Source organism: Mytilus californianus, unplaced genomic scaffold (assembly GCF_021869535.1).
Source record: "Mytilus californianus isolate M0D057914Y unplaced genomic scaffold, xbMytCali1.0.p SCAF_25, whole genome shotgun sequence".
Classification (NCBI taxonomy): Eukaryota; Metazoa; Mollusca; class Bivalvia; order Mytilida; family Mytilidae; genus Mytilus; species Mytilus californianus.
Window position 1 is genome coordinate 2369201 of NW_026262674.1, and position 26071 is coordinate 2395271.

Consider the following 26071-nt stretch of genomic DNA (forward strand, 5'->3'; position numbering starts at 1 on the left):
AAGTAATTTTTCTCTAATATTTATAATTTTGGCCATTATTCTCTACTTTTGTATTTTAGCACCCAATTTTTCTCTATTCTGTATTTGTTTTTTCATCCATTTATTCTGCATTTTTCCCTCATTATTCTCTATTCTGTAAACCCCATTCAGACCCTCACATAGGGCATCGACTCCATGATCGAGGGTCTGTAAAGTGGTCCTTCATTTTTGTTGTCTTTAAATTTTTAGGGCATTTTTCTTTATCTTATAAAATAACACTTATTCTGTAAAATTCTCATGAAAATGATTGTATTATTATTTTGTCTGCAATTAAATGATTTCTTAATTCTGTATATCGTTCATTTGTGTGATCAGTATTGTGTTGACTTTTTTTACATAAATTGTCATCCTGCCTTTTTTTGACAAGTTTGCTCATCATGTCTTTTTTTTTTACTCAAAACTCCTGTCCTGTTTTTTTTCTTCAAATTTCTAGCCCCCCCTAAAAATCAAATGGTATCTCCCTAAAGGCAATCAGTACTATAAAGAGTTTAATCACTATTTTGGCAACATTTGATTTATTTGTAGATCTTGTCTTTTTGATCATTTTTGTTATTTAAAGTTTCTATATATCTTTCATAATTTTAAGATAAAAGGCAAAAACATCAAAAAATGGCAAAAAAAAAGAAAAAAGACATTAAAAGAGCACAAACGTCGATAGCGAGTCGACTTACGATTTCGACCATTCGACCTCGTTGTAGATCTCGTCTCGCTGGTAATATTTGCTATCAAAAGTTTCTCTATGTCTATTATAATTTTGAAGACAATATGCAAAAATGAAACAAATGGTAAAATACACAAGATTTTCTCTACTTAAAGCGTTTTTCATAATGGACAACACTTGTATTTTATCCCTAAGTTCTATTTAGGCATGTCGGCTATCTTGGTTGGTAAGCAGGGTTATCGGACACATTTTTTAGACTAGATACCCAAATGATAATTGTGGCCAAGTTTAACCAAAACTGTCAGACGACATCTTATGGGATTTTTTTTTGGGTTAAACTTAGCCCAGTAGTTTCATGGGAGAAGATTTCTGTAAACCTTAACGACGACAGACGCTAGACGCCAAGTGACGAGACCAGTTAGTTAGAAAAAAGAACTCTCAAAGTATACCACTACTAAAGACTAAGGCAGGGCTAACAGCAGAAAACAACCGTGACAGAGCAGAAGAATTGAACGAACACTTCACAAGTGTATCTACTAATAAGTTATCAACTGATGAACACTTCAAAAGTGTATCTACTAGTAAGTTATCAACTGATGAACACTTCACAAGTGTATCTACTAGTAAGTTATCAACTGATGAACACTTCACAAGTGTATCTACTAGTAAGTTATCAACTGATGAACACTTCACAAGTGTATCTACTAATAAGTTATCAACTGATGAACACTTCACAAGTATATCTACTAATAAGTTATCAACTGATGAACACTTCACAAGTGTATCTACTAATAAGTTATCAACTGAAGATGTACCACTAAATAAATTATTATATCCAAAGTTAAAAGACATAGGCATAATTTAAGTAGGGATGAGAAAAAAATAAGTACATGAACTCCTTTACTCAAAAAGCATGTCGAAATAAGCATAAATATAAAAAAAATCGAATGAAGTAGCCCCTATCATAAAGGAACGACCATTTAACTTTAAGGGGTGATTATGGTTTTTTCCGTAAATAGCAAAATTGATCAATGATTGAACAAACAAAAAAAACATCGATAAAGGACATCAAACAGATATATTTATATTACATTTTGAAAAGCCTTCGACACAGTCCCATATGAATTACATTTGTACTTTAATCGAAATTAAACAGCTGCGGGATATCAAGTAAAACACTATGTTGGAATGACTCATTCCTATGCTACCGCAAGCAAAGAGTCGTGACAAATTGGACAAAATTAAACTTCAGTGATTCCCTAAATAATCAACCAAATTTTTCCCACAAAAGGGGGGCACGGGCCCTTGGAAAACCCTCTAAATCCGCCTCTGGTGATGTGATTGCCAATGAGAAAACTCTCCACAAGAGACCAAATGACACAGAAATTATCAATTATAGGTCACAATACGGCCTTCAACAATGAGCAAATCCCATACCGCATAGTCAGCTATATAAGGCCCCGAAATAACAAATGTTAAACAATTCAAACGAGAAAACTAACGGCATAATGTATGTACAAAATAATAAATCAAATCCAAATAAGTTCCATACCAACAAACGACTTCCACTGAATTACAGGCTCCTGACTTCGGACAGGCACATACAGAATGTGGTGGGGTTTAGCTCGAATGTAGGCGCCAATCCCCCCCTAACCTGGGACAGAGATGTAACAATACAACATAAGAATAAACTATAAAAATCAATTAAAAAGTGCTTAACTCAGCAGATGGATACAAATAGAAATATGTATAACAAAAGCACTGAGTGAACGTGGACAGGTACTTATACATCCCCACAACACTAAGATAATAAGGGAGCAACCATTTAACTTCAGGGGGTGTTTATTGAACATTTTTGTTTTAGTTTTTCGACGCTATCAATCAAATTATTTTAAAAAAAATTAACACTATAAGGTATGGGGGAAATCTGTATTCAGAATATTTTTTTTTGTCATCTGCTCGACCACAATATTTTTTTTTTCCATCAAATTGGGGATCCGAGTTTTTTTTTTCAAGAAAAAACCATACCCCTCCTAATTGAAGTTGAATGGTCGTTCCCTTAGTACAGATCTGAGATCTGAAATCCTATGATATGACTACGGCTAATTTGAAAAGGGCATCGCGCAAATTGTATGTTCTGTTTTCCCGCCAATTCTTTTACACACGTCAGCAATTCGTATTTATTGATTTTAAAGTCTAGAAGAGTAGATGTTGAAGGTTTTCCGACATTAATACCAGCAACGTACTTCAGTTTTGTAATCGGGTGAGAAAGGCTTTTGTATAGTGAGTGATTGTGTCAAATGTAGCATAAAAATAGATTTTATTCAAGTTTCTATGTCCATTTCCCAGTTTTCCATATATGTTGTCCACACTTGATTGTCCATTCGAGTTTCTTTTACGTTTTCTTTCCTTCATACAGAAAAAGATAGCAGGAACTTTACCAATGCATAATAGAACCACAATATATACAACACCACTAACCATAATTCAAAGCAATTTGAAAAGAAGCAGTGAAAAACTGACAAAAACAATTTCCCCAAAAAATTATTTACTCTACAAACTATAATCGAGTCAAATGTTCAATGTTTATGCCGAATATAGATTTTTTTGTTTTTTTGGGTTACTGTCTTATTGAAGTTTATCCCGAATCTCTTTGTATTGAAATTATTATTTTTTTTCGGGGGAGGGGGGGGGGGGGGGACTATAATAATTCGCATGAACGTCGTACATTTTCTGTCTTACGTGCAAGAGTAGAGTATACAATAAATGAACTAATGGATCAATTGCAAGTTCTATACGCAATTAAACTTCGCACAATTATATAGATATGATGTGGTATGAGTGCCAATGAGACAACTCTCCATCCAAGTCACAATTTATAAAAGTAAACCATTATAGGTCAACGTACGGTCTTCAAAACGGAGCCTTGGCTCACACCGAACAACAAGCTATAAAGGGCTCCAAAAATGACTAGTGTAGAACCATTTAAACGGGAAAACAAACGGTCTAATCTATATAAAAAACGAGAAACGAGAAACACTTATGAACCACATCAACAAACGACAACTACTGAACATCAGGTTCCTGACTTATGACAGATGTAAACAAATGCACGTTTTAATAGGTACCAACCTTCACCCTTACCTGAAACAATAGTGTAACATCACAACATAGAAAGACACATTTTATACTAAATAGAAAATAGAAAATAATATGTATTTTCATGTTGATGATCCAATACTTAGATTGTCAGATCATGCTAAAGTTTCTGTATAAGATTATTGGCTTCAGTTCAAAATAATTGTTTAAAAGAGAATTTGGATAATTTCCCTATGAAATTCAAATGGGAAACTATGTCTCCAGAATTATTTTTAAATGCTCTTAAGTCTATTGAGATAAAAGTCAAAATTCAAGATTTTGAAAATATTCAAACTCAGTCTCAAAGTGAAGTGGACGCTGCATTACATTCGTTACATGATATTTTAGAAATGGCAGCAAATAAATCATTAAAAAGGAAAACACAATCCAGACGTAACGGCATTATAAGTCTAAGCCGTGGCTTGATAAAGGGTTCAGTACTATACATAAAGGATTAGATCATAAAAGTCTAATGCTAGCAAAATATCCAAAAGATCCAATTATACGAGGAAATTTCGTAAATTATATGGTAAAAAATGTAAGTTACAGTATAGACAATATAAGTTGGATATTATTCAAAAGTTGGATAATTTATTCGAAAAAAATCAATCAAAATACTGGGAACTTTTAAACAAATTAAAATATGAAGATGAAAATAAATTGTCAAGTAATAGTACAATTTCAGCTGATGAGTGGTTTAAACATTTTCAAGAATTAAATACAGTCTCTTCAAAATGTCAATCAAAAATACTAGAGTTTAAGAATATGCTTTGTACACTTGAGTTAGATTATAAAATTACAGAGAAAGAAGTGACAAAGACAATACATGCATTAACAAATGGTAAATCTACTGGATTAGATTGTATTTCAAACGAAATGCTCAAATGTAGTGAGTTAATTTTGCTTCCATGTTATGTAAAACTATTGAATAGTATATTGTGCACTGGTTCTTATCCAAAACATTGGAAAACAGGGTATATTATACCAATATTTAAATCAGGTTCAAAATATGACCCTTCTGATTATAGAGGTATTCCTATTATAAGTTGTATTGGAAAATTGTTTAATTCCATTCTTAATAATAAATTTGATAGTTATTTGACTAAGTTTAATGTAATTTCTGAATCACAGATTAGTTTTCAAAAATCAGGAACAGTAGATCATATGTTTATTTTGAGGACCCTAATTGAAAAGTGTATAGCAAACAAAACTTACTTATACACATGTTTTGTAGATTTTAGGAAAGCTTTTGATTCTGTAGTGCATGAAGCCTTGTTGTTAAAATTCCAAAACATTGGGATAGGGGGTTATTTTTATAATATTATTAAGAACATGTATAATAATATTTTTTTAAAAGTTAGATTAAATGATAAATTCACAGATAGATTTAAAGCTAACATTGGAGTTAGAGAAGGGGATAATCTAAGTCCCAATCTTTTCAAGCTATTTGTTAATGATTTGCCGTGTATTTTTGATGAACTGTGTACCAGCTGAAATAGGAAGTACACAACTTAATTGTTTAATGTATGCCGATGATGTTGTGCTTCTTTCTACTAGTCAAACAGGTTTGAGTAGATGTTTAAATAAATATGAAGAATATTGTAAAAGTTGGAGTATTCAGGTTAATCTTAAGAAGACAAAAATGTAATTTTTAACAAAGGTGGTAAAATGATTAAAAGTAACTTTTTTTTTATTGGTGAACCAATTGAAAAAGTTAGAAATTATAAATATCTGGGTGTTTTTTTTTTTTTGCTTCCGGAAGTTTTTCTACAGCTAGATATGATTTGTATCAAAGGGGGTTTAAAGCTTTTTTCAAGTTAAAAAGTACTTTCGGTGACAACATCCCGAAAATTGATAGTTGTTTACATATCTTTGACCACACAATAAAGCCAATTTTAATATATGGCTCAGAAATTTGGGGAACTTGTACTTTTAATTTTTTTAAAATGTCAAACAAACAACCCCTTTGATATTGAGAAAAAAATTAGTAAGTTTGATTGCGAGAACTTAAGTTTAAAGTTCTACAAGTATATTTTCGGGGTAAATAAAAAGTCATCTAATTTACCTGTTATGGGAGAGTTAGGTCGTACTCCACTGCATATTGTCATTATTTGTTCTATTCTTAAGTTTCTACAAAGAATTAATGGCTTAGAAAAGGATCATTTGTTAAAACAAGCCATTTTCATAAGTATTGACAATCACACATGAAATAAGTCATCTTGGTAATCTAATATTGTATATATTTTAAACTGTATTGATGTTGATATAGAAACTTTAGACGTTGAAAAAGTTAAAAATATTTTGATTAGTAGATATAGGATTTACTGGAAAAATACTATAGACGATAATGCTAATGTTAAAAAAGGAAAATTGCGTACTTATTTTAAATTTAAAAACATCTTCAAAAGGGAAGCATATTTATGTCAAGTTAATAAATTTCAGTATCGAAAAAGCTTAACTCAGTTTAGAATTAGTGCTCATCAGTTAGCTATTGAGAAAGGTAGATATAAAAAGATCGATAAAGACAAAAAAATTGTGGGCAGAGTAAAAATATGCAGGCTGAAGACGAGTTTCATGTTTTAATAGAACGCACTGCATATGAAAAAGAACGAGATTTTATTCTTAATGAATTCAAGCATTCAATGTAAAAATTTCCCTTATATTTCAAAGTATGAACAATTTATTTGGTTGATGTCATGTGAGTCTGAAAATGTTAATATGTCAGTGTCACGATTTATAAGTACTTGTTTTGAAATAAGAGAAAATTTGCATTCCAAAAACTAAATATACATAGTAGTGATGTAGTTTATTTTTAATTTTGATTTTTTTATGTATTGTAGAGACAAAATATTCTATTTTATTTATTTTCAAACACCATCTAGCTAGTATGGAGTATAGTTATTTAATAATTTATATTTAATGTAATATATTTTTAAAATTACTGTATAATTAATATTATATATATGTATATGCTCGGAAACGGGACCTTTGATTGGACTTAATAAATATTCTTATTCTTATTCTTATCCTCTTATAAATATTTCAAAAACATCGACTCATTATCTCCTGCCATTTATTACAATACCTAATGCTTTCAAATCTTTTTTTCTTAAACTTATATCCGTCTGTTTTTCTTGCTCGTAAACATGTGCAACATGCCTATGAAAAAAAATAAGCAAAAATTAAAGATGTACATTGAGCCTCTTTCTTTTTCCTTTTCGAGTTTCCGTTCCTTATTCCGTTTCCGCCTTTTAGGAACATTTCATTTGTATACAGTATTTGCCCATTTTTCTTTATTATGATAACCACATTTGATTGTCACAAAGTCTGTCCAAGACTTCATGAGATTGACCCAGTGCATATGCTTAATTTGTTCAGCTATTTCATGCAATTTTGAATCTCTCAGCAAATACATATATAAACATTTGATGTTTTTGTTCAAAGCCACATAAAGAACTTCCAAAAGCAAGATCATAATGTTTTTGAAAGCTTTCAAGGATATCAATAAACATTTTTACTCACCACTAGAGGGTGTGTCATAAATAAAATTGGAATTTCAATACTGAAGGTCAAGGTCAGTATTTGGATGGCTGTTTAACGTCCAGATGCAAATTAAATGCATATTCAGGACGAGAATATATTATGTGATATGCATATAAACCCCGGCGGGCTGCATTGTACTAGACCGACACGCTGAACCGAATTTGTAACATGCTAGTTCACAAGGTCACAGTCCGCAGCAAAACATTTCATCCTACCCAGACTCATTCCGACTTTGAGCAGCCGATCAGTCTTTGCTCATTCTCCTAAATGATGTTTGCTTAGCAGAAAAGCAGTAAATACCAATTTTAAGACTTCGGTTTGATACGGCTTAGGGTTTGAACCAACGACCTCCCGCGCACAAGACTAATACGCTAACATGAGACCTCGGTGGCATCAAATTGTATATTCATGGGATATTTTGTGAGCCCTGCTCACAGTACATAAGTTTGAACAGGTAATTCCAGAAAATAAATAATATCCCTTAGGGAGCAACCATTAAACTTCAGTTGGGGGTTTCTCAGAGTCAGAAAGTTTTTTTTTCGCGAAAAACGCGAACATTTTTTTTTTAGTTTTACGACTCTATCAATCATTTTTTTTTAAATTCAACACTATAAGGTATGTGGAAAATCTGGATGCAGAATATATTTTTTTGTCATCTGCTTGACCACAATAATTTTTTTCATTAAATTTGGGATCAGAATTTTTTAGGAAAAAACCATAACCCCACCCTTGAAGTTAAATGGTCGTTCCCGTAGTTAGAGATATAAATCACATTTCCAAAAGTATTTACACCAGGAGATAGTGGATAAGAATTAATTGCTAATTTTCAACTTAAAGTCAATACTTTAAATCTCAAATAAATTGTCTGTACAATGTTATTGAATTTCGGTCCCTGATTATGCCACTACATGAAAATTTTGATAATTATGATACACCGACCAGCTTAAAGTGATTTAATGTACTAATGTATGTAAGAATGTCTTAGTGACCCATTCTGTATTCTTGTATTTGGTAGAATTTATTTTACAGACTTAATTTTGTCGTTGAAAGTTGACTACATATGTCTTGTCACGATAGTCCCACTTGTTTATACTAAAACTAATTACAATTTAGTAACTTTCTAAGTGTTTTAAACAATAAAAAGTGTTGTATTTACTGAAAGTACAATAGGTTAATTAAATTTCTTTTTATAAAGAAATACAATACTTGAAACTTTGTACAATGCTTTTGTCTACTGAACAGTACATACATTTTATCAATACATTTAATTCATGTCAAATTTGTGTATACACAACACAAAATAATAAACTGGTCAGACAAGTTTTTAAATTTAAATGAATAATTCTACGTAAGTGTCCCAGATGTTGGACATTTTACTTCCCTGTGGGAATTCCTTTCTGTCAACATGTTCATGGTAAGAGTTTCCAAATAATCCAATTGCTAATATATTTTATAACTCAAAATACAGAATTTATCATTCTTCGGCAACTGCCCATGATAATTACAGTATAATATTTATGAGAAAATAAGAAATCAATGTTTCATTAAAAAAGAAAGTAGAACCGTGATAAATTTCACAGGGACTGAACACAAATGAATCGGAGAATTTACCCTCTTTGAGCAAGTATTGCTCATTCTGACACAGTACAAATTGTGTACATAATATCTCCACTCAGTCTTTTATTTTCCTTCTTTTTAATATCTACAACACAGAGAATATAAAAGAAGGGTTTGGTGGTTCAAGTGATTACGTCATTGAAAAGAGGAGAACTGTTGAATATTAATGAGTATCCTGGTTCAATCAAAGATGTGACCTTTGGAAATATACCAAACTTAATTATTACGCTTTATTTATTTAATGAATCTGAGAGCTGTAGTATAGCCATGGAAAATCATGTCTACTTGCTCAGACCAGTATATTATATTCCGTTTGAACTCTATAAATCAATTCAATGGCCTTAAAGTATTTAAGGACAAATTATTGATTTTGAAAATTTTCAGGCCTAGTTATAACATATTATTATAGGAAAGGTTTAAGGCGTAGAACGTTGTTAATTATTTTCCATATAAACCTTTTCTATATAATTGTGATTTGTCATTGCATATCTGGGCGTAGCTGTATTTGTATATCTTACAGTAATATTTTAAGGAAAACTATTTAAAGTTTTATTTTGGAGAGTTTTTCCATATATTTCAGAGATAAAGAAATAAAGTAATGGCCTCATCAGTCAAGCACTTTTGTACAATTTGCCATGATGATGGAACCTCCAACAGAGCTGTCACCTGGTGCACAGAATGCGAGGTTTTGTTTTGTGAAGACTGTGAAAAACCTCACAGCAAGTCAAGACTGTCTAAGAACCATAAAATTATGTCATCTGAAGATTACCACCAGTTACCTACATTCATGCAAGAAATAAGCAGTCAGTGCAGAGACCACAAGAAGACATTTGAACTTTATTGTTCTTTCCATGCCTGTCCATGCTGTGTCCAGTGCATCACCGAACACCAGAAATGTCAAGACCTTAAACCCTTGTCTGATATCCTAAAGCAAGTAAAATCATCTGCCTCAGTTCATCTTTTTGAAAAAGATTTGAAGGATGTAAAGGAAAACTTAGATACAACCATAAAATACATAAAAACCAGGATCAGTACCATCAATACTCAAAAAACGAAAGCCGTCGGGGAAATCCGGTATATGAAGAAGTCAATCAATGATTACTTAAACAATCTAGAGCGAGACATACTTAATGAATTAGAGTCTAAACATTCTAAGCTAAAATTAGACATGGCCTCTCTTTTGCAGCAAATGGAACAACGAGCAAGTGAGGTAAATCAAATGCAGAGCCAGTTTACCAAAATGAAGCAATATGCAACAGAGCTGCAGATGTATATTGGTCTAAGAGAAATTGAGAAATCTACATCACAAATGGCAAAATATATAGAAGATTTAGAAAGTGGAGACAATTTCATTGAAAAGAATCTAGAGGTTAAAATTTCGTCTGCTCTTCAATCTATTTTACTCGACGTCAAATCCTTTGGAGATATCAATATTAATACCACCTCTTCTACACTCCAACTAAAGGCTGGAAGAAAAGATCAAGCCCAGAATTATATTTCAAAAGTTCTAGATATTGAACAAATAAAGCCATCCTTGTTGACAAGACTGACTATTCCAAAAGATATGAAGACTTTAAGTATTATTGCCTGTCGTATATTACCTGATGGCAAATTTATAATACTTGATCTTCACAAAAAACAACTACTGCTGTTCAGTAAAGATGGCATCTTCATCAGAATAGTAGTTACATTCACACAAGATCCATTAGATGCCTGTTTTGTCAGAAACAATACAGTAGCTGTTACATTAGGATACGCCAATCAGGTAACACTGGTGGATATAGAAAAGAATAAAATTATTCAGACCATCAAACTTTCTCATGGTTGTTATGGAGTAGCAAGTGATGGTGAAACTTTGGTCATCAGTAGTTCTAGCAAGCATTGTACTAGAGTGAATCTGTATGACATGTCTAATACAATTATAGCAGGAATGGAAGCAATGGGTTGTATTTCATTATTCCAAGGAAACATCTATGGGATCAATCTCTTTGAAAACAATGTCAGCTGTTTAAAAAGAACGGGTGAACCTCTGTGGACATTTCAGCACCAGGACATTATCTATCCAGTAGGAATAACATTAGACATGCATGGCTTTGTTTATACAGTTTCTGAAGCAAACAACAGTGTTGTGGTAGTATCACCAGATGGTAGAACCTGTAAGACCATACTATCAGAGGCTGATGGAATCAAATGTCCTTATGGAATAGACATAAACAAAGAAACAAAAATGATGATAGTGTCTAGTAAAATAAGTGAAGGTAGCAAAAACTATGACACAGCTTTTGTTTATAAAATTTAATTTTATGTTTTTATAATTATATCTGATATCGAGATTATTACATCTTTATTAAGAATTAAACTCATTATTAGAATACATGTTTGATCATTTTTCATATGATAAAAGATTTTAATGTTCTGACCGGATCTTTAAGAAAAATTTCGGTAATTAATCTAGTGATATACGGCGGACGGGCAGCCGAGCGGCTGCCAAAACGTGTCTGTGTAATAACTTGAAAACGCTTTAAGTAAATCTTTTCAAATTAAGATATGTTGTTTCCTGTTATCGTTGTTAAGTTGTAGACCTATAAGTTGACAAAATTACTTAGATACATTTGGCCTTTCCAATACTGAACCCTACAAAAATTCATTTTATTTTTTTGTTACTTGATCCTGTTTGGGGGTCCAGATTTGCAAATATCATTTCCATGCAAGAAAATCCGTTTGCTGTCAATCTGACAGCCTCTTGTTTCTCAAATCACATAGCATAAATTCTAATTAAGAAACCAGTAAATACAAAAATTTAAAGAATGTTTCTTTCATGCAGTCGCTGAACCATGAAAATGTGGTCAATGACAATAGACATATGACAGACGGAAACTGCATAACACAATATATATGCATACAAGGTATGAAGAATCCAGGTCTTCTGGAATATAAAGCTTTAAACAAACAGTTTACATCGCCGCTGCCGGATAGCAATTCCATTGTCTCGCATTTTTATACGACCGCAAAAAAATTTTTTTTGAGTCGTATATTGGTATGATGTCGTCGTCGTCGTCGTCGTCGTCCGAAGACACATTCGGTTTCCACCAATAACTTTAGTTTAAGTGAAATGAAATTTTACCGGAAGGTTCAATACCACAAAAGGAAGGTTGGGATTGATTTTGGGGGTTATAGTAATTATTTAGAAATTAAGGGCAAAAAACAGGCATTTTTGTTGTTTCCGGACAATAACTTGTTTGTAAGTGTATGGATGTTTCTGAAATTATACCACAAGGTTCCATATCACAAGGGGAAGACTGGGATTGAGTTTGGGGGTAATTGCCCTAAATGTTCAGGAATTAGTGCCAAAAAGGGGCCAAAAACAAGCATTTTTCTAGTTTCCAGACAATAACTTGTGTTTAAGTGTATGGATCTCTCTGAAATTGTACTGCAATGTACCATACCACAAAGGGAAGCTGGGATTGAAAAGGGGGTAACAAAAAAATTTGGAGGGGGATTTTTTTTTTTTTCAGAATTTTTTTGGTTTTTTTTTCATAATTTTCCTTTTTTACATTAATTATTTCTGATTTATATATAAAGGCAAAAAAGACTGATATGGCAGGAGATACACACCAAACATAATGTGTAAATTATTATATGAAGTATTGTGCAATAGCTGGAAATATTCAATTGCATAGTATTGCGCAATAGCAACAAATCTTCAATTGCACAGTATTGTGCAATAGCACAATAATGCACAATAGCAAGAAATCTTCAATTGCACAGTATTGCGCAATAGCAAGAAATCTTTAATTGCACAGTATTGCGCAATAGCAAGAAATCATCAATTGCACAGTATTGCGAAATAGCAAGAAATCATCAATTGCACAGTATTGCGCAATAGCAAGAAATATCTAATTGCACAGTATTGCGCAATATCACAATACTGCACAATAGCAAAAAATCTTCAATTGCATAGTATTGCGCAATAGCAAGAAATATCCAATTGCACAGTATTGCGCAATAGAAAGAAATCTTCAATTGCACAGTATTGCGCAATAACACAGTATTAGGCAGTAGCACAATATTGCACAATATCACAGTATTGTGCAATAGCACAGTATTGCACAATATCACAGTATTGCACAATATCACAGTATTGCACAATATCACAGTATTGCACAATATCACAGTATTGCACAATATCACAGTATTGCGCAATAGCAAGAAATCTTCATTTGAAAATAAATACAAATATTTCAACCCATTTCAAAATTTTAAGATCTTTCACCACATTTATTTTGTGTCAGAAACCTATATTATGTCAAAAATTTTATCACAATCCAAATTCAGACAGCTTGAATATTGTGTCCAAACTTGCAACAACTGTTCAGGGTTCGACCTCTGCGGTCGTATCAGGCTGCGCTCGAACTGGACTTAACACAAACTGTTTCAAAGTCTATGAACCATGATGAGGGAGTGGGCCATACGATCTTCATGGAAATGAAACAAGCAAATAAAAATGAGATGTATAAATGCTAAAACGAAATAGAATTGACCTACCATTAGTGATATTCCTTAAACTGAGATAATCACAAACTTTCACATGTAAACTAAGCAGGCTTTTCATAGTCAATAGACCATGAGAATGCAGGGCCGAATGGACTGGCTTACACGATCATTAAATACTATTAAAACTGTGCAAAGATACATATATTTTGGCATTGCACAAGGCCATGTTTTTTTCTGACTGGCAATGACGTCTTTGCACTAAATCCATTGGATGTTAGATGTGAACTGATTGATACACGATACATGATTGTTTTGCATTCGTTGCTATTGACCTTGAACAGCTTTTAATAACTGTGAGTACTTTTATATCTGTACTAAAACCTCTAAATACCCTGCCACGTCCGGTTTGTGCTTTTGCTTTTATGTTTTTCTGCTTTGTATCGATCTGACGAGTTAAGCCTTTTTCAACCGATTTCTATTATTTGTTCTTATGTTGTGCTGTCCCAGGTTTGGAGAGGGTTGAGCGCTCACAAACACGTGTAACCCCGTCATATTCTGTATGTGCCTGTTCCAAGTCAGGAGCCTGTATATCAAAACCACATCATGGTAACATCATTAATATTAACCTGAAAATAAATATGAATTTATAACTGATGTAGTCAGTGTTTAAATATGACATAACACGAACAAGGAATAAATATATAAACTCTGTTTACTCAGATGCTTAAATAAGAAAGGTATTTAACCATGTAATTCTTCTTCATCTTCTTCTACATGAACATGCATGAAATAGTTTCAACTGGACGTTTAGCAACTACCAATCAATCTATCTTCTACAATATAGTGACCTCCGTCAACAAATTAAAGATTATGTCACAGGAGGATAACCTACAACAAGACACAGATTAATATATATACAAATTAAACATAGAGGGAAAAGGAAAATTACAAATGTAATGTGATAGTACTTATGTATAGACTAGAAAACTCTTTCTTTCTGTTTTATACCATTTCATTCCATTATAATCTATTGATACAGATTATTTAATATTTGAATTATTCATCAAGCTCTAATGAATTTAAAGTCTTTTATGGTAATCTAATTTTATTTGTCATTCATAAAGATCTGATTCACACTACGCTGTATACCAAATCTTGATCACAATGTTAAAATCTCTAAGACTATTAAAATAAAGTAAAATAATTATACACAACTGACCTATGAAGTAAACATGATATTTCCTAAAAAATTATTATGCAATATAGCAATTCAGCAATCTATCATGGAACTAGAATTTTTACACTATGTCAAATAATATGTCGACTCAGTAAGCTAATTCAAAAGAGTAAGCAAACATTAGAAATGTTCCTCCAAGTAGAACATTTGACCAACATTATTGTCCAGAGCATTGATTAAGAATCTAAATATAGAAATCAAGGTAACATAGAAAAACAGGTAAACTGGTCAGTATAACAATATCTATATATTCACTTCTTTTTTGCCAGATCGCAATTTTGTAACCCCTAGATTCCACATTTCCACTCCCCCCCCCCCCCCCCCCCCCCGCCCCTCTCATCCCATATACCTTACCCTTCATCCCCGTTCAGCACACTTCTAAATTTTGTAAAGATAACACCGTCAAGTGAATTCCTTTTATTCAAAATATTTTGAATGTTATTTCTTTTATATTCATTTATTAATGAAATGCGTATTTATACCCAAGGGGTTGAAAGCATATGGAAACTAGAATACAAATATATACACAATGCAAAAGTGATAAACTATTTAACATCATATATAGCGGTAGTAAAAATGTAATGTTCTAATCAGTAGTTATACTTTGCATTTGAATATTTAACTCCTACTAGCATTTAGAAGTAATTATAATGGGGATCGGAACCATTAAGTGACGTTTTCCAATTTGAAAACTTTAACTATCAATTTACCCAACTGGATTCTAAGAGGGTAAGGATTTACTTCCACTAGGTTTATAAATATTATCAAAATCAATAACGACAAAGTGATTTTTTATAGTTTATGAGAACCTAGAATTATAGAAATGCTCTAAAAACCTGACCAATTCGAATCAAAAGGCCTGTCTCAAAGAGCGTTTTTCCTCTTGAACCAACTTAAATAGACTTTGAATTATCAAATGCTGTAGGAGGGTCTGTATGGGGTTTATAGAATGGTGAATAATGGGTGACAATTGTCAAATGCTGTAGAAGGGTCTGTATGGGGTTTACAGAATGAAGAATAATGGGTGACAATTGTAAAATGCTGTAGGAGGGTCTGTATGGGGTTTACAGAATGGAGAATAATGGATGACAATTATCAAATGCTGTAGGAGGGTCTGTATGGGGTTTACAGAATGGAGAATAATGGATGACAATTATCAAATGCTGTAGGAGGGTCTGTATGGGATTTACAGAATGGAGAATAGTGGATGACAATTATCAAATGCTGTAGGAGGGTCTGTATGGGGTTTACAGAATGGAGAATGATGGATGAAAAGTGAAAAATAAGAGGAAACAAATATAAAGTATAGACAAAAAAAAGTCAAGAAAATAAAGAATAGAGAATAATAGGGTGATGAAATATAAAGAATAGAGAATAATAGGGTGATGAAATGTAAAGAATAGAGAATAATAGTGTGATGAATTATAAAGAATAGAGAATAATAGGGTGATGAAATATAAAGAATAGAGAATAATAGGGTGATGAAATATAAAGAATAGAGAATAATAGGGTGATGAAATATAAAGAATAGAGAATAATAGGGTGATGAATTATAAAGAATAGAGAATAATAGGGTGATGAAATATAAAGAATAGAGAATAATAGGGTGATGAAATATAAAGAATAGAGAATAATAGGGTGATAAAATATAAAGAATAGAGAATAACAGGGTGATAAAATATAAAGTATAGAGAATAATAGGGTGATGAAATATAAAGAATAGAGAATAACAGGGTGATAAAATATAAAGAATAGAGAATAACAGGGTGATAAAATATAAAGAATAGAGAATAATAGGTTGATGAAATATGAAGAATAGAGAATAATAGGGTGATGACATATAAAGAATAGAGAATAACAGGGTGATGAAATATAAAGAATAGACAATAATAAGGTGATGACATATAAAGAATAGAGAATAATGGGGTGATGAAATATAAAGAATAGAGAATAATAGGGTGATGAAATATAAAGAATAGAGAATAATAGGGTGGTGACATATAAAGAATAGAGAATAATGGGGTGATGAAATATAAAGAATAGAGAATAATAGAATGGAGAATAATAGGGTGATGAAATATAAAGAATAGAGAATAATAGGGTGATAAAATATAAAGAATAGAGAATAATAGGGTGATGACATATAAAGAATAGAGAATAATAGGGAGATGAAATATAAAGAATAGAGAATAATAGGGTGATGAAATATGATGAATAGAGAATAATAGAATGATGAAATATAAAGAATAGAGGATAATAGGGTGATGAAATATAAAGAATAGAGAATAATAGGGTGATGACATATAAAGAATAGAGAATAACAGGCAAATGTATAAGAGAATACAGAAAAGTGGTTAAACAATTTTAAAATACTTATTTCTTCTGTTTGTTTCCCTCTTGTTATTGTTTTACACCCCAACAAACACCCCAACGCAGCCCCGTGTCTTTTACTTCCGTGTTTTTTTTCTAAAAAGGAACACAATGCAGATATTGAACTCTAAGTGTATTTTATAGATATAAGATGAAATGCCAATGAGATAACTTTCAATCCGAGTCACAATTTGCCAAAGGAAATTATTATAGGTCAAAGTACGGTCTTCAACACGGAGCTTTGGCTCACACCGAAGAACAAGCTAAAAAGGACCCAAAAAAGTACTAGTGTAAAACCATTTAAACAGGAAAACCAACGGTATAATCCATATAAAAAAACAAGAAACAAGAAACAATTATGAACAACATAAACAAACGATAATTACTGAACATCAGGTTCCTGATTTCGGACAGGTCAAACAAAAGCAGCGGGTATAAACGTTTTAATATTAGCCAACCTTTACCCTAACCTGAAACAATAGTGTAACATCACATCATAGAAAGACATACTATAAAATAGCAATGAAAATGGATTAACTCAATCAAAATACATATTAACACAAACAAGTGAACATACACTGAACGAATAAAGTTGATCTATGACAGAAATTAAATACAAAATTTACAAACAAAAGGGGGTTAGATGTAAAACAATATTATACAGACCTTTGAATTGTTTTACATTTGTTATTTCGGAGCCTTTTATAGCTGACTATGCAGTATGGGCTTTGCTCATTTTTGAAGACCGTACGTTGATCAATAGTTGTTCATTTCTGTGTTATTTGGTCGCTTGTGGAGAGTTGTCTCATTAGCTTTCTTACCACATCTTCTTTTTTATACTAAAAAAGAGTTACAGCAAATAAATTTGCAATGAAATTTTTGTGTTTTGAGATTGTGTGGAAGTGTAGTGTAGAGAGTAGAAAAAATCATAACTGTCAATAAAATTAAAAGGCTTTAAAAGCACGTATTTTATCTAAGACCTCAAAATAATTTTTAACACCATACCATTTAATATCATTATTTTGAAAAGCTTTATTACAAAAGTTAATAAAAAGTTCTTTGATAGTAGTAACAGATGTAGTTAAAATGCGAAAATGAAACGGAATTTAAATGGTTGTTTGTGTAATTTAGGTAACCAGTACATTGTCGGGACTTTCAAATGTTCGAAAGAAGCTTAAAGTGCGTCAAACCACCACTACATTATTGGTTGCTTTGTCTGTTGGTACGAGCACAAATCGCTTTGCGAGTTCTTGGAGTGTATTTTCTATTCAAGAAATGGACCCTATTATTGATTTCAGAATTGTTTTCAAAATCAGATATACGAATATAAATAGTTTTTAAAATTTTATTCAAAAGAACTGTCTAGAGATTTGTTATCAATTTTTTCAAATATATGAGTTTTACGTTGACGTACACAGCTATGTCTGTCAGTTTTTATGCTGACACTTCCGTGGAACTAATGGTTATTTTAGGAATTCTGACATGCTTTAAGCTACTTTTGTCTAAAAGCATTTTTTTATTTGTTTACCTACTAGATCCAGCACTAAACATGTATAACCTTGAAATATTAGTTAAACTTCAACAGAATAATTTCTGTGTCCACCTATTTGAGCTATATGTATCATGTTACGATAGTCCCACATGTCTAAACTAAAACTGATCACAATTCAGTAATTTTCAAAATGTTTTATACAATAAAAAATGTCCAAGCTGTTTTTATTTTGTATGTATAATAAGTCAATTTAATGTTTTTGTTACACAAAAACAACAATTCTTGACAGTTTGCTTAGTGCTTTTATCTTATGAAAAGTATGTACTTTGGATCAATAAGTTTAAGTAATAGTAAAAGTTCAATGAAAAGTTAATATTGATATTAAAAGACCTCCGAACAAAAAGGGATGTTCAGATCCCCGAGCCCGAAGGGCGAGTGGATTTGAACAGCCCTTTTTGTGAGGAGGTCTTTTAATGTCAATATTAACTTAATCATTGAACTTTTACTGACTTACAAACCGTCAAAAACATAAGAAAAGTACACAAAAAGCACTCCCAGAAATCTAATTCCTCTGAATTGGACGAGTCTAAATATGTTCACCTTAAATGATAGTAAAACAGTACTCAGACTGATATATACAATGAACAGTTACCAAATTGCAACAGAAACGGACCGATTAAATGGCAGTACATCATTCAATTATTCATTTATTATATTTTGTTTAGCATTAAAATAACACCAAATGATAGTTTTACAAAATTAGGGCGTAAATTTATATTTTTGAACCCAACTTTTCAAAATAACGATTTCTTATTTAATAAAATGAGGCATTCAAAACCCTATACATACCTCATTTATAACTGACCAATGAATATTCTGCACAACAACTTCTTGTTATATATATATTTGATGTTTTAATCTGTCAATAATCATGAAACAGACCAGACCTAACAGTAAGTAAATTCTTCCATCAATTAGCTTTTTAAACAGCTTGTTTCAGAACTTTTAATCGAACAGACCTAGATGCATAAGGTCCTTCACAATATTCATCCGGTAAATGTTCATTCCTTTTTGATTCTGTAATTTTCCTACACTACGTTACAAGCGAATGCAAAATAATTAGTGTTGTCTGTTCAGTCCAATTAATTAATAGATCTTGCTTTGTTTTTTTTTAAATAAAAACTATGCATGCAAACTTCAATGAATAATTATAAAATCGTATTAAAAAGCATAAATGTGACATTTATAGCATCAACTAGGTTTCACTGACCCGATCAAATCGTGTTTAGGTGACATATATTCGTAGTTTCGATGTATTATATGAAAACAAACTCTTTTATTTTAGTCGTCCGTTATTTCCATTTTATGTCCAACTGAAGCAAAACACATGAAAAAACTATACCTTTCTTAGTTTTATCCTTGCCTGACAAAACATCATGTTATAAATCGTATTAAAACAGTAGACAAGAACCATAGTAAAAAATATTTAAAACTTTTTTATAAGCAGTCAGTTATTTAATAATTTGAAGGAAAAAAAAAACACAAAAAAAAACATAAAGAATTTAAATGGAAATAGTACATTATAGCAATTTACAAGATCTTGTCTTTGAGTGGTAAGTACATGGAACAATTTATGAAGTTGATTGATTGTTGTTTGCTTTACGTCCAGTGGCAATTATTTCATGCATGTTCATGACTATAACACATAAAGTCTTTTTAAAAATACAATACTCAATAGGAGGTCGACAGTGAGGTTGGACGTGAAACTTTAAAATACCACTGGAAAATGAGGGTATATTGAATTAGGACAGAAATTTAGACTTGCAACAGCTGGCCACATTCGGACCACTCAAATAATTTGTGCAAGAGTTTTTAATTTGCTGAGAGCGTTGATCCATGAAATCTACACTAAAGTCGATCATCGATGTTTACGTGTAGTTTACAATATCATTTCACGCATTTAATCTAGGTTAGATACTTTTAGCTCGCTTTAGTAAATGTGAGAAGTCTGTGAAACTGTATTGTTTATTGTACTTGAGGTTTTGGTATATTATGTACTACCGCTCTACTGGTTGGTCTCATGTGAAGGTGTTCCCCTCGAGAGCGGGAGGTCGTTTGTTCGAATCCCGACTGGGCCAAACAAAGACGTTAAATTAGTATTGGCTATTTCAAAGCTTAACACGTGACATCATAGAGTAGGAGCACAGACTAGTCGGCTCAGAGTCGGAAATGTGTCCGGATCGGGTGACTTTTCTTCCTGCGAACTAATATCTTGGGAACTTACGTGTAAAGACACCGACTCAGCTTGTCAGTCTAGTGAAAAGCGGGGTTAATACTAATTGTATTTACATGTTATCGTCCTGAATATTCTTTTTACTTGCCGCTGGTCTTCATCCATTATCATCATTTATTTTACCGTTTTATTATACAGTGAAGTGTTTTTCTTCTACTGGTTTATATTACAACTTCTTAAATTTTCACCAATCAAAATTAAAATAGGGCAGGTGAAATTTTTCAACCAGAGACTAGTGATTGTTGGGATATCTTTGACGGTAAATAGTATTAAATCAAATGTGACTTTTTAGATATATAATATTTGACGGTAATTATTATTGAGTTAACTCCGTATAACTATTATTAAGTCATTAGGCGGTTTTCACTGATTTTTTTTCTGTATACGTACGGATCTTTCTATAAAAAAAAGACTGAACGTTGACTATAAATGTTTTGATATGTCTGTGTATTTGTTTTGCTCTCGCATTAATGTACAGTATATCTTTATCACCTTTTATTCAAAATCAAATGATTCACTTGGGTATAGAAATATTGACATCTCGAGACCAAAATGGGTGCGATCGTTTGGCTTATCAGATATATAAATACGCAGTTTTGTCCCATCGAAATAGGAATGTATATCCGATTCCTGGTGTAGTGAGAATTTCACGCTATCTATGCGTTAAAAAAACATTAGGGGGAAAAACGATCGATGCACGAGTTGAATGAAGGAAATGTGTAATCAACAAGAAAGGTCAGCTAAATCTTTTCAAATAAGTCGCATGGCTGATTTTAACACATTTTTTGCGACTTTTGCTAGGACAATTGTAGATGAAAAAAAAACATAACGAAACCGATTAGCCAAACAATATCTAAAAAATAATTAAATGAAACGCCCAAAATAAGTTGAATCCTTTAATAAATTGTTGTCAACATTTTTTTATCCATTTTTGCTTTTATGGCAACTATTATACCAGTCTCAGATATAAATAAACTTGAAACAGCAAATGTTGACACGAAGACGAGACAGCCGTCATTGTTCGCTTCAATATATGAGTTATTGGCACTCAATGAAGATCGTATTTCTGTTCTTATCCCCTCTCCTATTAGTTTTGCTAAAGGATACAATGTAACCCCTGATGTGTACCACGACAAAGTGTTTGTATTGTTTAAATAAAAAATTAAATGCAAAGAAAAAAACGATGGAAGAAAGATTTACTCTTAAAAATTCATACTTAAATAAAATTGAAATATAAAAATTGGAAAACTGTTTGAGACGACAATTTATTGATTTATTGATTGTTGGTTGCTTAACGTCCAGTGGCAAATATTTCATGAATGTTCAGGACGAAAACAAGTTAACAATAAATACAATAGGTAGGTTTTGTAATAATAGAAGCCATCTGGGATGATGGTCGGGGAAATTTGGACTGCCACTGGACAATGAGGATATATTGGATAGGGACAGAAATTTTGCCTTGCAACAGGCCACCTACGGACCCCTCAAAGAATTGTTGCAAGGGTTCTTAACGTGCAAAGAGCGTGGCACTTTCTGTACACGATGCATCGGATTTAACGTCCCCAATCTGACCGGACGTGGCTGCAAACTTGATACATCCCGCACAGCCAAACGGACGCCCCACTTTGGCAAGCGTTTTACTGCCGGTCGGAAAAAGACCAATTGACCATATTTTCTATTCCCCAGTCACCCTTGGGTGACGATTATTTACTGAAACCAAATGATTATACGTCACTAAATGAAGCTGATTAATTAATTGCTCCTTTTATGTCTAGTGGCAAATATGTCATGCATATTTACGACGACATGCAAAGTGGATCAACCTGAGGCAAATGATTGCAATTTTAAAGTGGTACTTTTTACAATAAGGCAGAACGTTCGCTCGAAGTAAAACGTATGCCGTAATAGAATACAGTTGAATCGTGATCGAAGTCGTAAGCTAAGCTGTTAGCCCTCCTTCCCTCTTTTTTCTCCACGGTAGACGAATGCTAAAAAACAAAACGTCATGAATTTACAAACAATAACGGCCACTATAAGTAAATGAGATATGGACATTTTTATTTATATAAATTCCTATTGCAGCCAACATCTCTCGGTTCGGAACAGGTTAGTATTTCCACCGATTGATTATTGAATTGAAATATTAAAGCAACCAAAAGCACTTTGAAATAAAATTTTCTAAAATTGTAAATTATGGTATTTTGCTGGGTGTTATTTCCCGATCCTATTTCGGACCCCCTGATTTTAAGAGGACGAATCTAATTAGTCATGCCCGATTAACTTTTAGTAAATTGAACCTCAACTTAAAGACCAACACCGGGTATTTAGTATATGTAAGAGAATGATAATCCCTTTCTTCATGATTAAGTACGAGCGTTAGCGAGTACTTATCATGAAGTTAGGGATTATCATTCTCTTACAAACTTAGAATATTGTAAAGTGCTCAAGGCTCAAATGATCTATTCAAGAATTAGTTTCATTGTCAGTGCAATGTTTATAATTGATGCATGACTTCCTTTTTCGGCATGTCATTTATACATTAGTTTTAGTGAAGTGAGGACTTTCTTATCATTTGGGAAATATTTTTTTAAAAAATGCGTTATAGATATTAGGTGACACAACAGTAGAAAGAAAAGGTAGGAATTGTATGTTTCCTGATTGTGAGTATGAATGTAAATCATGTAATATTTTAGTGAGGAATTATCCTTTTTTATTTACAGTTTAAACCAATTAATACATTTGAGTTACAACTAAATTTTATTTCACAGCCAATATTTTGGTCCGGCTTTTTACATCAAATACTGTTGTTATGTCAGGGAAATGTTCAAAAATCATGAGTGCCCTTAAAAGTTTTTAATATGTTCAAAATTAAATTCCTGTTTTTTTTTTATCGGAATACATGTATTGGAAATAACTATTTTCCCCAACCGCTGATCAAGTAATCAAAGTTTTGGAAAGCTAAAGATTTAGGTTATTTCAGTTTTATCTGAAAGATTTTTTTTCTTTTTTTTTTTTGCATTGCTTTGGTATTGTTTAAGTTTATAGTAATTTGAAGTTATTAATATTTTCATAATAACCTTCACGGTACCAATTTTACTGCACCAGTAAACTTCAACTTATTTTGAGATTTTTGTTTGTTTCACAATTCAACTTTTAGTCAGTTTCAATCACTGTGTGATAAATCCTTTCAATCTGATAAATGTGCTTTGGGGCAGTTGTAACTCATTTATAGAAACTCTTTGTTTTGAACTGTAAATAGACCCAAATAATAGGATAATCCCTTACTAAGAACATGATTTACATTCATTCTTCACAATTAAGAGGCATCCAATCCTACAATTTCATTGGTCGAGAGTACTTTGCTGTATTCTAAAGTTCGAGGTACAATAAGTAGACAATAGAAATCCTTTGTGAAATGAGATCGTCTCAGGTATCTTAGATAATTATTTTGTGTTGAAAAACAATGAAAAATGCACGAGCAGGTTTGTAAGTCATATCAAAATATGTGTGTACACAAAACAAGATATTAAACTATTGAGTCACGTGTCTCAGATATTGGATATTTTACCTCCCTGTGCAAAGTCCTATCTGACTTTCAATATGTGCAGGGTAAGAATTTTCAAATAATCCAATTGCTCATTAATTTTATAACTCAAAATCTATATTCAATTAAGCTTTGGCAACCCTCTATGATAACTGCATAATATTTATGATGAAATAAAAAATCAATGGTTCAGTGAAACAAAAAGTAGAAACATGATACATTTCACAGTGACTGAAAACAAAAGAATCAGATAATTCACCTTCTATGAGCAATTATTGCCCCTTCTGGCATGGTACGAATTGTGTAGATAATATCTCCACCCAGTCTCTTACTTTCTTTTTTTTAAATATTTGCAACACAGAGAATATAAATGAAGGGTGTGAAGTGCATACGTTATTGAAAAGATCAAAACTGTTGAATATCGATAAATATCATAGTTCAATCAAAAATGTCTACTTTGGAAATATACCAAACTCAATTATTTTGTTTTATTTATTCAATGAATCTAAGAGATGTAGTAGAGCCAGGGAATATCATGTCTACTTGCTCAAACCAGTATATTTTATTCCTATTGAACTCTATAAATCAATTCACTGGCCTTTAATCATTTAAAGACAATTTAAATGTTGAATGTTTTCAAAAAATAATTTGTAACAAATACTATTTACAGTGTTGTTAGCTAACTTTTAAAGAAATATAGGATATCAATCTTTTAAAAATTGATTGTATAAAAAAGAAATAACATTTTGCAAATGACACCTCAGAGGTGTCTTTCTTTGTTCAGTTAATATAAAGTTAACATATATATATATATATGTCACCGTACGACCTTCAACAATGATCAAAACAAATACCACATAAGCAGATGTAACAGGCCCGAAATACAGATATGATACACAGCAACAAACGTCAACCACTGAAGTATAGGCTCCTGACTTGGGACAGGGATATACAACATGTGGAAGGATTCAACCCTCCGATTACCAGACAGAAAGAGAAAGAGAGAGAGAGAGAGATCTTTTTAAGGCCTAGTTATATCATCTGATTATAAGAATGTTAAAGGTTAAATTTTCTGAATAATTGTGATTTGTCATTGCATATCCGGCCTTAATTCATCCTTTCAGAATCATGATTTAAAGTTTTATTTTAGAGAATTTTTCCATATATTTCAGAGATAAAGAGATAAAGTAATGGCCTCATCAGTCAAGCACTTTTGTACAATTTGTCATGATGATGCAATCTCCAAGAAAGCTGTCTTCTGGTGCACAGAACGTGAGGTTTTGTTTTGTGAAGACTGCGAAAATCCTCACAGCAAGTCAAGACTGTGCAAGAACCATAAAACCATGTCATCTGAAGACTACAACAAGTTACCTACACTCATGCAAGAAATAAGCAGTCAGTGCAAAGACCACACGAAGAAGTTTGAATTTTATTGTTCTTTCCATGCCTGTCTATGCTGTGTCCAGTGCATCACCGATGGACACCAGAAATGTCAAGACCTCAAACCCTTGTCTGATATCCTAAAGCAAGTAAACTCATCTGCCTCAGTTCAGCTTTTTGAAAAAAAATTTGACGGTTGTGAAGGAAAACTTAGATAGAGCCATAAATTACACGAACACCAGGATCAGTACCATCAATACCCA

General features: G+C 32.1%; 1 protein-coding gene across 1 annotated transcript in view; it reads left to right on the plus strand.

Annotated features, from left to right (window-relative positions):
- The first annotated feature begins 9596 nt into the window (after positions 1–9596).
- Positions 9597–26071, plus strand: part of LOC127732533 (uncharacterized) — a 43566-nt gene continuing 27091 nt past the window's right edge. The window contains exon 1 of the mRNA XM_052241583.1: positions 9597–10367. Within this exon, the coding sequence (XP_052097543.1) occupies positions 9597–10367 (771 nt within the window). The remainder of the gene's footprint in view (positions 10368–26071) is intronic.